Source organism: Anas platyrhynchos, chromosome 15 (assembly GCF_047663525.1).
Source record: "Anas platyrhynchos isolate ZD024472 breed Pekin duck chromosome 15, IASCAAS_PekinDuck_T2T, whole genome shotgun sequence".
Classification (NCBI taxonomy): Eukaryota; Metazoa; Chordata; class Aves; order Anseriformes; family Anatidae; genus Anas; species Anas platyrhynchos.
In genome coordinates this window covers 18,879,371-18,893,024 of record NC_092601.1, presented here as the reverse complement: position 1 = coordinate 18,893,024, position 13,654 = coordinate 18,879,371, and the positions used below count along the sequence as shown (strand labels likewise).

General features: G+C 67.4%; 1 protein-coding gene across 2 annotated transcripts in view; it reads left to right on the top strand.

The window, feature by feature from the left end:
• Positions 1-453: 453 nt before the first annotated feature.
• The window catches only part of CASKIN1 (CASK interacting protein 1), a 32,062-nt gene continuing 18,861 nt past the window's right edge, over positions 454-13,654 (top strand). For both annotated transcript variants that reach the window (XM_038187034.2, XM_038187033.2), the window contains exon 1: positions 454-680. In XM_038187034.2, the coding sequence (XP_038042962.2) occupies positions 587-680 (94 nt within the window). In that variant the 5' untranslated portion in view covers positions 454-586. The remainder of the gene's footprint in view (positions 681-13,654) is intronic.

Sequence of the window (13,654 nt, the reverse complement as noted above, 5' to 3'; positions counted from 1 at the left end):
GGCCGGGCAGAGCCGCGGGACGGGGCCCTGGGACGGAGCCTCCCGGCGGGCACGGCCCCCCCCGGCCCTCCCCCGGGTGCCGCAGCCGCACCGAGCCCCCCCCCCCCAGCCTTACCCCGCTCCGGCCGCACCGCGACCCCCCCGGGAGCCCCTCTCCGGGAGCCCCCAGCACCGGGCACCCCCCGGCGCCCCCTCCCCTTCCTCCCCCCGGGTCCCCCAGCCCCCTCCCCGCGCTCCCGGCGCCCCCCCCTCTCCCGCCGGGGCTCCCGCCCCTCGGTGCCCCCCCCTCTCCCCCGTCTTTCCTCCCCCACACCGCTCCTGCCGTGCGCCCCGGTGCGGCTCCCGAGCGCCCGCGGTGCCCCCCCCCCCCCTCTACGCTCCCGGTGGGGCCCCCCCCGCCCCGCCGCGCCCCGCCCCGCCCCGGGCGCCCGCCGCCCGCCGCCGCCCCCGCCTCCGGAGCGGGCTGGGGAGGGGGGGGGGCCCCGCACCGAGCCGAGCCGAGCCGCGCCAGCCGCCCGCCCGCCCCTCGCCGCGGAGGATGCTCGGGCCGTGAGCCCGCAGCCGGCAGCCCCGGCGCCGCGGAGCCATGGGCAAGGACCAGGAGCTGGTGCAGGCGGTGAAGGCGGAGGACATCGCGGCCGTGCAGAAGCTGCTGCAGAGGCCCAAGCCCGGCAAAGCCAGTGAGTGCCGCGCCGCGGGGGCCGGGCCGAGCCGGGCCGGGCTGGGCTGGGCGGGGGGCGGCGGCGGCCCCGGGCAGGGCGGTGGGGCGGGGGGGGGGCCGGTACCCGCAGCCCCTCCCCGGCTCCGAGCATCCCCGGTGCGGTGCGGTGCGGTGCGGGCGGGGGCCCCCGGGCATCCCCGGCGGCGCCCCGGGGCTCGGCCCTGCTGGGAGGGGGGGGGGGGTCCGGTGGGGCCGCGGGGAGGGGGGCGCGGGAGGCGGCGGCGGAGCGACCCCCGGAGCCGCGCGGGTGCTCGGCGCTGCACGGGCTCGGCGGTCCCGGTGCAGCCCCGCAGCGCCTCCCGCACTGCCCGCGCCCCGGAGAGGCTCCGAGCCCCCCGGGGAGCCGCTGCAGCACGGGGGGGGGTCGGGAAGGGAAAGGGGGGGGAAAGCCGGGGGCATCCGTGCGCGGCTGTGTGCACGGCCCCTGTGTGTGTGTGTGTGTGTGTGTGTGCACCAGGGCTGCCGCCGCCTGCACACATATGTGCGTGTGCCCGTGTGCAGCTGTGCCCGTGCTCGCCTGCGTGCGTGCCCGGCTGTGCGTGTGTGCCTGTGTTTGGGTGCGGGACTGTGTTTGTGTGCCGGTGTGTACCCTGGCATATGTGTGTTTGGATGTGTCTGTGTTGGTGTTTCTCCGTGTGGGGGTGTTTGGATGCAGCTCCACGGGTGTCTCCCCGCGAGCATCTCTGCGCCGGGCTGTGCACAGCTCTCCCCAGGCGTGCACACCGCCGTGGACGGCCGTGCGCGAGGCTGCGGGGGTGTAGCTGTGCGTCTCCTCCGTGGGTACATGTGTGTGGCTCCGGGAGTGTCTGCTCTCTGTGCGTTCCAACTGCTCTGCTGAGGCGTTTTACCCGGGACTGAATTATTCATGGTGCTGATGCAGCCGCAGGTTTCAGGCCTTGGCGTGCAGGGCTGGCGGGGCCGGGGGCTGTCCCTGGGCTCAGGCACGGCCCCCGGGGAGCATCCACACGGCACCGAGTCTCAGGGATGCTGCACGCAGCCCCGCCACCACCATGCCCCCAGTCCTTCCCTCGGTGCCCCCCAAATGTGGGCACCCCCGTGGTCCCAGAGCTGTGCGGGGCTGGCACAGTGTCCCCTGATCCTGGCCACACAGGGGTGTTTCTGCCTGGCTTCTTCCTGAGCTGGCCCAGTGTGGGTGTCCCCCGTATCCTGGTGCTGAGCAGGGCTGGCACAGCCTCCCCAATGTCCCCACTCCTGTGCAGGGCCAGCGTGGCATCCCCCATGTCCTGGTGCCATGCAGGGCCGTTGTTGCATCCCCTGTGCCCACAGCTGTGCAGGGCCAGCACGGTGTCCCTGTGTCTAGCTGCCATGCAGGACCAGCACGGTGTCCCCTGTGCCTCCAGTGCCCCTGCTGAGGGTCTGTGCAGGGAGGGAACAGGCTCCAGCACCAAACCTCCTTCTTTCCAACCCATTTCAGGTGCTGCCACTTCGCAGCCTCCCAGAGCAGCACACGGGGACAGGAACCATGTGTGGCTCACACACTGTCCCCACGCACCCCTCCCAAGCCCCCACTGGCCTGGGCACACAGCTGGCATCGCTGTGACAAGAGCCAGCGGTACCGTGCCAAGTGCCACCACCTCCTCCTGCACCCATCTCTTCCCAGCCCTGCTCCATCGCATGTCCCACTGCGGAGCCCCCCGGGTGCTGTGCAGCAGGATGCCCGTGGGACCCAGCAGTGCTCCCAGTGCTGGGCTCCTGGGAAAGGGACAAGGGACCCCCGTGATACTGAGCCTGGCACCGGGGGGATGCCCGCTGCAGGTCCGGCTGCTTGCCCCATGCCCTGGCCGGGCTGCACCTCTCCAGCTCTGCTGGAGTCCCCAGGGCTGTGCTGGGACTGGGCTGCTCCTGCTCCCAGGGGACCCGACCCAGGGCTGTGTGTGTGGCAGCGGGTGCCATGCTCCTGGCAGCAGCAGCAGGGCTGGGGGAGCGCTGAGCAGTGGCTGTCCCGATGCCGGGTGTCCCCGTGCCCCCTCTCCATGTGCCATTCCCACGCGTGCCTCCGGTGCTCCCCGCGCTCTTCGGCACTGGGAAGATTTGTAACTCTAGCTCTGTTATCTGGATAATATCCTATTCATGTGGGGTTTAATAAATGAGATTTTAAAAATCCCTGCGTGAATTAACACGGGTTGCTATGGCGACGTGGGGCCCGATTTAGCAGAGTGGAGTAAGAGTTTGTGGGGCCCGGGCCGGCCGCAGCGCGCACCGCGTTCGCTTCCCGGGCATCCATAATTGATGAGGTTGTCTGAAAGTTACGCAAATCAGATGCAGGGATTTGGCAGCAAACTGTTTCCCTCCCTGTCCCCTCCTCCCTGGTGCTACCTCGAAGAATTGTAGTGACTTGGCGTTTTCACCTTGCCTCCCCAGCCTGGGCGCTGCGGGGCAGGACGGGGACCTGGGGCGTCCCCAGCAGGGGCTGTGCTGCTGCGTCCCCGTCCCAGGCCTTTGGGCAGCAGCAGATGGGGCTGCGCTGTGCTGGCAGGGGGGTCCCTCGGTGGTGGCATTTTGGAGCAGGCGGGCTCCTTCTCTGCGAGGTTGCTGCTGCGCTCATCTTATCCACTTGGAAATCACTTCTGTATGCCCCCCCATGCCGCGGGAGGGACCTGGAGCTGAGGGACGGGTCCTGCTGCCGAGCTTCTCCCACCCACCGTGCTGGGCACTTTGCAAATCACTTCCACGTGTGGCAGGTTTGTGCAGCACAGACATCCTGTCCCGTGTCCTCATGTGCTGCAGGAGCTCTGGGTCCCTCTGTGGGGCTCCTGGGGCCGGGTGAGCTGCACTGCCTGGCCGGGCTCACAGCTGGGCACGGGGCTCACCACCCTTCGGGACGCTGCCATCCCATGGGGACTGCTCCTAGGCCACGAGCTGGGGCACAGCTCCAGGAAGGAAAACTGCTCCAGCCGCCGTCCCAGCACGAAGGGGGCCAGCAGAGGCAACCCGGGGCCAGGAGGCAGAAGCCAGGAGCCAGACCCCTCTGGGGTCCCGGGCAGGGCCCTGCTGTGCCAAGGGGCTGGGTGTGAGCGGGACCCCAGGATGCAGCCCTCGGGGGAGGCCTCCTGCCCTCCGGCGTGTCCTCCTGCGCGGCGGCCAGTTAATTCCAGGTTTTTTTTTGCCTGCATTTGATTGCATTAATAATCTCCTCTGATAACAGTATTTAATAAAACCGGGCTAATATGGCGCAGTTAGGAAATGTCTTTGACATTTTACAATTCAATTTCCATGCAGTAAAAGGCAGGGCAGCTGCAAATCCAATTGTGGTGCAGTGCACAGGGCGCGTGTGGCCGGCAGCCGCCGGAGCTGCCCGATTCCCCTCAGCCCTCCAGCAACACAGGAAACTTCCCTGGCCGGCAGCCGCTGCTAATGGCTCCCACTGCTGCACGAGGCAGCCCCTGTGTGCTGCAGGGAGAGCCCGGGCACCATCCAGCCACCCTGGGCAGCGGGAGGGATCCTACAAGTGCCACCAGCCTCCAGCGGGGCCAGGCTGGAAAGGGCTGTGGGGCCGGATCCTGCAGCAGCTCGGCCAAGTGCCCCTGGTGATGGTGCTGGGAGCCTCCATCACTCAGCTGGACACTGCTCTCCCGGCCCCCCCGGCCCCCTCAGCACAGATTGAGGAGTGAAGCACTACGGGGAGATGGCAGCGCATCCCCAGCATGGGGCCCGAGGGGCCGGGTGGCTGCCGTGCGTAACGACGTGTCAGTGCTTCCCCAATAAACTTCTTTTCGGGGTTTATAACCTGCGTGTGAAACCTCGCACCGAGCAGGGACTTGGCAGCTGGGAGCACGCCGACATGCGCCAAGTTTCCTTCCAGAGGGGGATTATTACTCAGCCCGGGGTGACATGTATTTATTTTACATTTTCTTGCATCTCTCTGGCTGGGCTGAGGCTGCCGGCACGAGCCCTCCCCTTCCCTCCTGCTCCCGTTTTGGGGCCGGCTGCGGGGCCTGGGCAGCAGGGAATGTGGGCCAGCGGCTCGGCGCCCAGCCCCAGGCTCCCTCACTGGCCTGGATTTCCTCATGGCAGTCCCGAATTCACCTGGTTTGACACCAATTAGCCCTGTGCCGGCGCCGTGGCCCCTTGTGCCGGGGCTCTTGCAGTGCTTCCCGCCCGGGGACCTTGCTGGTGGCTGCGCTGTGCTCCCGGTGCTGCCGGTGCCACCGCGCTCCCCGAGCAGCCAGCACTCGGTGGCGGGGCGATGCCGCAGGGCACGGCCAGGACCGGGCTGCTCAGGAGGGGGCTGGTGCCGCGGGGGGCTCGGGGTCCGGCGGTGCCGCAGGGCCGGGTGCTGCGGCCCCAGCTCCCCCTCCACAGCCGCCCTGCGGTTTCCCGTAGCCAGCCTGGCGTCTGGCTTTCTGCTGCTCGGGCTGCACTCCCTTTAACCCTTCCCTTCCCTCCCCAGCCTCCAAGAAGGGCTGCAAGCACCTCTGTGGCTTGGTGCCCCCGGGTGCCCCCAGCCCTCTGCGCTCCCCTGTGCCCACGGGGCCCTGCGGGTGGCTGCACGTGTGTGATGAGGCCACGAGGCAGCCCCGGTGGTGATGCCCGTGGATGTGGCTGCGTGGCAGTGCCAGGGCCCCGTGGGTGCCCGTGGGGCAGTGGGTGCAGCAGGAGCCCACCCCAGTGCTGTGTCCGTGGGGTCCTCGGTGTCGGACACGCGGCAGGCGGGGGCTGCGGTCCCACTGATGGTGTGGGGCTGGGGGCAGCGTGGGGCTGGGGGCAGTGTGGCTGTGGGGTGAGGCTGGGCTATGCCCATGGTTTGCTGCTGTGCTCTTCCTGCTGGTGTGGGGTTTGGGAGTGGGGTGTGCCCGAGGTCCGGGGCTGCTGTCCCTCTTGCTGGGCGCTCACCACAAACCCACTCTGCGCTGGCTTTGCCACGCTGGGCAGCTAAAGGTGCCTTTCACAAGTGTTCAAAGCACCATCGGGAGAGCACTAAAGAGTGAATTTGCAGATATTTAATGGCTGGTCTGTGCTACTGCTGGGCCGGGCTCCTGCAGGTGAGGAAAAGGGGCTGGGAATCAAAAACTGCTTGTGCTCTGCTCGGACACTGCTGCCCCGTGCCTCCATCCCTGCGCTGTTTCGCTGCTCCAGACCGGTGTGCCGGGAGGCTGTGCTGTGCCAGGCCGGTCACCGAGCTGGTGAGCAGCACCAGCACCCAGCTCTGCCCCGGTCACCGTCCTGCCCGCAGTGGGGACACGAGCAGGACTTGCTTTCCCGGCCCTCCTCGCCCAGAGGGCTGCAGGCGGCACAGCCTGCATGGCAAGGGGCCGGTGCCACCGGCAGGTCAGCTCCTTGTGCCAGGCTGAGAGGGATCTTTAAGCTGTAATGAAATGTTAATAGTATTTTCCAACTCAATACGGGAGTAGAAAATGAGGTGTTTAACACCAGGCTCTGCAGCGACAGGAGCAATCAGCCTGAAAAATGGGAAGTCAGGGACGCAGTGCCGGCCTCGGCACGGCCTGCTGCTCCAGCACCATGACAGATGGATGCCGGGCCCGGGGCGAGCTGCACGGCCGGGGGAGCACGGTGCCGGCACGCTGGGGGTGAGCGGCTGGTGGGGGGGTGCCCCCTCTGCCCACGTCTCCTTGGGCCCTGCCAGCAAGGTCGCTGTGGCTGCAGGGTGAGAGCAGGGCCCTCGCAGTGGGGATGGAGGTGGTGGTGGGGCTGCTGCGCCCTGCGTGCTGCTGGGTCCCTGGGTGCTGCCAGGACCCCAGCTCTGTGCCCTGCGTTGGCCCAAATCAGCCCGAGACAGAGCAGGTTGGGGTCAGTGTGCAGCCACCGTGGGTGCTGCCTCTCTCTCTGCTGCCTTCTGTGCCCCCAGCTGGCTGCTCTGCTCTGGGTTTGCTCTGCCAGCCTGCCTGTGTGCCCCTGTGCACGCGTGTGCATGTATGTGCCTGTGTGCAGCCATGTGCATGCGTGTCCATCAGCTCCCACGTGCATCATGCACCCCTGCACATCCCTGTGCACCGTGTGCATTGTGTGCATGCCGTGCCCCTGTGCATCCCTGTGCATCCATGTGCATCTCTGTGCTCTCTGTGCATGCCCTGCCCCTGTGCATCCATGTGCACCACATGCCTGTGGCCGTCTCCGCCGGCCGCATCGGCAGCGCCTCCTCCTTGGCCTGGCGTGGGGCTCGGCGCTGGGGACGGCTCTCGGCGGCAGCCGCCGGCTGATCCCTTCCAGATGTGGCTGTCGGGAGCCCGGCTCCGCGCCGCCTCCTCACCGAGGCCCACGTAGGTTTGGGCCCGTTCCTGGCGGAGCAGCTGGAGCGCACAAAGCAGCGCCTGCCCGGCTCCTGCATTGCAGCTGGGCTGTTTACGGCGTGCTCCTCGCGGCTCTGTGCTGCTCGTCAGCAGCTCTTCTTCTGGCTGTCTCTGCTCCGGCGTTCGCAGACCCTGAGCTTGTCTCTCAGTGAGCCCTCCCCACCTGGCTCCCCAGCCAGCTCCCTCCCAGCGTGTGCCGTGCTGGGGACACTGGGCACACTGGGAGCAGACCCGTGAGCCCTGTCCTTGTCCCATAGCGCTGTGAGGCCATGAGGAGCAGCGTGCCCCTGCAGCTGGCTGCCCCGGGTGGCTGCACAGCATCCCCTGGCTGCACATCCCCATGCTGCACGTCCCCACGCTGCACCCGCCTGGCCACGGTGCTGAGGGCGCGTGGTGGGCATGGAGAGGTTGGCAGTGCTGGGGGAGGTGGACCAGGCTGCCCCATGGACGAGGACTGATGACAGCACCCCAGGCGCTGTGTTTAAAGCAGCCCCCAGGGCCTCCTTTGGCAGGACAAGGTCTGGGAGCTCAGGTCCCAGCCCCGCAGCGGTGCGGAGTTCCCTGGTGCTTATCTGGGCTCTCTGCACGCACCCAGAGGCACAGGCTCTGTGTCTGCCAGGGAGCTCCCCAGCGCTTTCCAGCAATGCCTGGGCTGCAGCTGGATTCGTGGGAGGCCAGATGATAGCAAGGGTCATTAGTTAACGATGCTCCAAGATACTCAAGGATCCCGGTCCCTTTCTGCTGCCCAGCGGGGCTGGGGCTGGACCTCCTGACCCTCCCTGGCCCTGGGAAGGAGGCGAAGGACAGGGACAAGGTGAGGGGGACAGGGACAGAGACAGGCAGGGCTGTTTCTGCCCCCGGGTACAGGCAAGCAGTGCCAGCACCTTCCCTTCTCCGCTCCCCCAGCCCTGACCCAGGCGTGCTCGTCTGCCCCCACCCCCAGCGCACGGCAGCCTCGCCGTGTTGGCGGTGCCTCCTTCCAGCCGGTGTGATTACTGAAAATTACCTGTTTAACATCGCCCTGGAGCTGGGAGAATAGACTTTCAATTAAGGCTCCGTGAAAACAGCACCAGCACGGATTTCAGCGGAGCCGGGGGTGGGCGTGCGGCTGGCGTGGGGCCGGCGGGGCGCTGCGGAGCCTCGTGCCCCCCTGCGGCACACGGTGCTGGGACCGCCACCTCGCCGCCCTGCCCGTGCTGCTGCTGCCCTCCCCATGGCCCCGGTCACACAGGGGGACAGCAGGGTGACAGCAGGGTGGCTGCAGTGCCGGTGACACACGGCACCACGCGGCAGGGGTCAGGTGAGGATACGTCCTGGTGGTGCGAGGGAGCGGGGATGCTCACGGAGCTGCTGCTGAGCGCCGCTGCCCCGGCACGGCTCTGGTGGGCACCACAGGGTCTCCTGACGGGAGGATCTGAGGTTTGGCATGGCCACGGTCAAGGTGGCTGGGTCTGGCCCCAGCTGCTCAGCAGCTTGGCTCTGCTCTGGGTGTCCCCCGGTCCCCTCTGCCTGTCTCTCTGCGCTCTGTCCTCCCCCATCCGTGCCATCCCTGCCTGCCCTGGCGGCCTGGAGGGACAGCCCGTCCTTCCTCCCTTTGGTTCTGAAAGTTTCCTTTTTATAAAAAATACAAAGGAGTCCCCGCTGCCTCTTGAAAGCTGCATTTAAGTTGCTTCATTCTGGCCCCAGGGGACAGCCCTGCGCTGCTGCAGCACCGTGACTCAGGCTGCCACGGCCTATTGATTTTGAAGTGCAGATTTCTCGGCTCCCCAGGGAAGGCTCCGCGCGACGGCCGGGGCATCCGGAGCAATCCGTGCCCATGGCCAGGGCGGCCCCACGCTGCCCCTCGGCCCCCCCCCCGGAGCTGCTTTTCCCTGGGGACAGCCCTGCTGCACCCAGCCGCTCGGCAGCTTCCTGCACCCGGTGTCATCGGGTTGAGCATGGGACCCACAGCACCCTGGTACGGGGAAGGAGGGACTCCCCGTGAGAGCTGTGGGTCCCTCACATGCTGAGCACGGGGCCAGCAGCTCCCAAAGCAAGCGGGGATTTGGAGAACAGCTTGTGCCGGGCAGTGGGATCCAGCTGTGCTGAGCACTGTCCAGCTGTGCCGGGCAGTTATCCAGCTGTGCGGGGCAGTTGTTGTCCAGCTGTGGTGAGCAGAGGCTGTGCCGCTGTGCCGGGCGGCTGCCACCCAGCTGAGGTGGGCACCGAGCATCCAGCTGCAGCGTGTCCGTCCCAGCCCCGCTCCTCTTTGCCCCAAGCAACCCCTTCCTGTGCAGGCAGCACACAGCCCTGCTTCAATCGCATCTCGCCAGCAGCCCGCGAGCTTCCCGGTGCATTATTTATACAGTCAACATTGATCAGAAGATGATAATGGCTTCATTAGCATCTCAGCATAGCGCGGGGCTCGCTGCTTGGCACGACCTTGGCTGCAGGAGCACAGGCACGTTGCTGTCGGACAGCAGCGAGGAGCAGCCCCCCCCCGGCACAGCCTGCGGTGTCCCGGTCCTCGCCGGGCACGTCCCCCCCACCCGTCACCTCCACGCGTTCCCCGGGGGCACACGCATGAGCAGAGCACGTGGCCACACGTTCTGCCCATGCGCGTGCCCGTGGGGACCCGGTGACACAGAGCAAGTCGGACTGCTCTTGCCAGGGCTCCTCATGCAGCGCGAGCTTCCAGCGCCCGTTGTTGGCGTGGCACTCGTCAGCAGGGATATAATTAAGAGCAGCTATTTTGGATGCTTCCTTTATCTGGCAGCTCGCAGCGATGTCACTGCAGGATCCCCCAGCACCCTCTGAAGTTGGTGCCGTGATTTTCGGTGCCTGGGGGCCGTGGCCAGGCTGGGGTCGGGCACACGGAGCTGTGGGCACCCTGCGGGGTCACCCCATCGCCCCCCGGCTCATTAGCGGCCGCCGAGCCGGGGAGGCAGGGGGGGCAGCCGCAGCTTTCCCCTCATTAAGCGGCTGTTGATTTCGCGGAGGTTGGAGCCATCTGCTCGGTGCAGCCTCCCTCTCCCTGCTCCTGGCACGCCGCGGCCACCCAGCCCTGCCAGGGGGAGCGGGCCGGGACGCCTGCGTGCCGCGGGGCCGCTCTGCTCCCTGCGTTTCGGCAGCGGGGGCCTGGCTGGGAGCCCCCCGGGACCCCGGCTGGGATCGATCGCTGCTGGCGCTGTGCTGGCTGTGAGCGCAGGGGGTTGGCAGGATGGCACGCTGCCGGGAAGGGAGAGGAGCCCCCGGGCAGGGCTGTGTGCTGAGGCCCTGTGGTGCCTGGTCCTGTGCGCAGCGGGGCTGGAACAGGCAGGCAGGGAGCTCCCCGTGGGATGCACCGGGGTGCCAGCGGCCAGGCACAGCACTGGGGGCTCCAGGTGATGTGTGGCTGGGTGCTGGGGCCCAGCAGCGTGGCTCCCCCCAGCACATCCAGCTCATCCAGTGCATCGTCCCCATCACGGGCATCCTGCCCTGTAGGAGCGTGCGGGACTGCAAGAACGGGGCCGGGCAGGGCAGAGCACCTCCACCGCCACACACCGGGCTCTGAATTCAAGCGTGCACTGAGCTGCTGCGATCCCGTCGCTTAAGTAAAGGCATTTATGGGAGTAGTAGCTGGGATTAGCTCCCCGAGGCGGTGTTTACACGCAGCAGACTCTGTTTATAGTCGGTGTCTATGGCAGATGTCTGCGTCTCTCTGTGTGCACAGCAAGCTCTGGCTGAGGATGGACCCGGCAGTGCTGGGGCTCGGATCCTGGAGCAGCTCAGTTCCCTCCCCTGGAGCAGCTGATCCCATCCTGCTGGGCACTGCCAGGTCCCTCGGGATGCTGTGGGGTGCACACTGCTCGTGATGGCACAACCACCGCCCGAGCAGCCCCCAGGGAGCAAAGAGGGGACGCTGGGGTGCCCCAAGGACAGGGCTGGGCTCACTTGTTCTGAGCAAGGCCCCAGCTTTGGGGGTGCCACCGTCCCTCTGTGCTGCAACACGTGCCCATGGCCCTGGCTTCTGCAGCACGCGAGCAGGACAGGACAGTGCTTGGTGCCCACGGGTGCCCGGTGCTCTCTGTCACTGCTCCAGTGGCCCTGGCAGGGAGGAGAGCCGGGGCCGTGCCATGCGGGTGAGATGCAGCAGCAGGCTCAGCGGCCGTGCAGGAGCTGTGCTCTCCTCCCCCTCTGCCCATCGCTTTTTGTGTCCGGTATTTTTAATTGGCAGTGTTCTCAGCTTCCTCTCCTCTCCCTCGTTAGATGGAATTTTCCTGGTTCTTCCATGCCATTAACGAGCTCTCTCATGCCTCGCCCCCTCCAAGCAGGCCGTGCATCCCGCGCCGTGCCTGAGACTGCCCTGGGCTGCAAACCCAGGAGTGTTCTAGGGGTGCTCCCCAGGATGCCCACCCTGCTCCCCAGGGCACCCATCCTGCTCCCTGGGCTCCTGGGAGCTGTGAGCACCTGGCTGTGCTGTGCCATGCCCCGTGCCAAGGTGTGCCATCAGCTGGACCCCTGACCAGGAGCGGGGCAGCCTCTGCGCCAGGCAGGCATGCTGTTTTGTTACAGGGGGGGTTAACTGCAGGTCTGCGGGGCCACATGGCCACGAGGGCTTGGCTTGAGGCCCCTGGGGAGCCTTGGTGGTGTGGCCTGCACATTGCTGCTGCCTGTCCTGCCCTGCCTGGAGCTGGGGCGCTGCTGGTGCAAAGCCCTCGTCCATCAGGGGCCCTGGTGCTGGCACAGACATGGGGCTGGTGCTCCGCAGGAGATGGAGCCGCGCCGGCTCTTGCCATCTGGGGCCGTGGCGGGGGCAGTGGGGGTGCCAGCCACTGTCCGTGTGAGCCGTTCGTGCGAGATGTCTGTGCGAGATGTTGGTGTGAGCTGTCCGTGTGAGCTGTCCACGTGTGATCCATCCATGTGAGCCGTATGTGTGAGCTCTCCGTGCTGTCGTCTGCACCTCACTGTGCCACGGGGCACACAGGGCGCACCCCGGGGTGCTGCACCCTGGAGGCACGGGACCACGGGCTGCTCCCTCCAGGGACACTGGCAGCCACCCAAACAACTGGCACCCACGTGAGGACCTCTCCCCATCAGCGTGAGCCGTACCTCGTCCGTGTGTGAAGCCAAGAAGCCGCGCAGGGCCCCGAGCTCTCCGCAGCGCTGCCGAGGCGAGGGGGGTGCAGCGGGGCTCGCGGTGCGCACGGCCGCTGCCAGGGTTTTAACGAAAGTCAAACCGCTGCGCGGCTGGAAGTCACTGACTAAGCACTTGGCACGAGCATTTATTGAAGTGCTAAACAGATTTTGGCAGCGGCAGCCTCTTCTGCAGGTGCAGGGAGAAGAGTTCCTCCGCGATGGTTTATTCAGCTCGCTCGGCCGATGCCTTTTTGGCCGGAGCTGGGGGCTGCCATGGGTGCAGCCCGGGCTCTGCATGACACCACCCAGCCTGGGGACAGGGCTGCTGCTCCGCGTGTCCCCCCACGCTGCCCTGCAGCCCCCGGCGAGGTGGGGACAGAGGTGACACGGCAGCCGCCCCCCCCGTGCTTCTGCTCCCTGCCTGCTGCCGGAGGAATGAGCTGCTGCATCCTCGGGGAGCTGTGTCCCTGATTTGGGTTTAAAGAAGGCACTTTGGGCCTTAATAGCAGATAATTAGGAACTGCTGCCTGGGAAATTAGCCCGTGCCAGTCCCAGCTGGGATCGCAGGGTGGGCGCGTGGGGATCAGCGTAGCAGGGCGCAGCAGCCCGTGCTGCCGAGCCCCAGGGGAAGCCCCTCGCCAGGAGCAGCCCGTGGGAGAGGGCAGGCACCGCGGCCCTGCTGCCGCCTGTCTGTCCGTCCGTCCGTCTGTCCTGCAGGGGCAGCGAGTGGGGCCCGTCTCAGGGCCAGGGCTGAAGACTGGAGCCAGTGTTGGGCGCGGGGCCGCTCCTGCACCCGCGCCAGCGCGCTGCCTTTGTCCGCCGGCGATTTGCATCGCGGAGGGCGGCTCGGCCCCTCTCCCAGGAGCCGCTCATTGGGGCGGCAGCGGGCAGCGGAAGCGGCCCTGGGCACCTCTCCACCGGCCCTGAATGGCACCTTTGTTGGGGAGCCTGGCGGCAGCCCTGGGCTGCCGGGCACCCGCTCGGCCCCAGTGCCGGGGCTGTGGTGCCAGCAGCGCCCGGCCCTTCCCGGGGTGCTGCAGCAGGGATGGGGCACGGGGGCTGTACCACCCCGGGGTCTGGCTGCACCGACGTGGGGGTTTTGCTGGAAGCCTTCATTAAACTGGTGTGTGCTGCCAGGGTGAGGGGTCTCCCTGTCACGGGGGCTGTGTGGGGCTGTGTGGGGCTCACTCAGCGGTTCCCCATCCCTCCCCACACCATGGGGACCCCGCGGTGCCCCTGCTCATCCCACAGCCGCCCCATTTCCCTGCGTGCCAGGAGGAGAGGCTGGGATCCTGACGGATGGGCGCTGGTATCTGTTGCTATTCCGAAGACGTCCTCCTTATCTGTCACCCATCGGCACCGGGCTGTGCCGCTAACACGTGTCCCGCTCGTCGGGCTGTCTGCCCGCTGATGGAGCGCACCACGGAGCTGCCGCCGGGGCACGTCGAGCCCGCTGCCTCCATGTGGGCAGGGAGAAACTTCTGCCACAGCCCAGCACCACCCGCAGCACGTGTCCCTTTGCAGGGCTGGCTCCTGCCTGCCCCGGGGAGCCCGGAGGGGCAGGAGG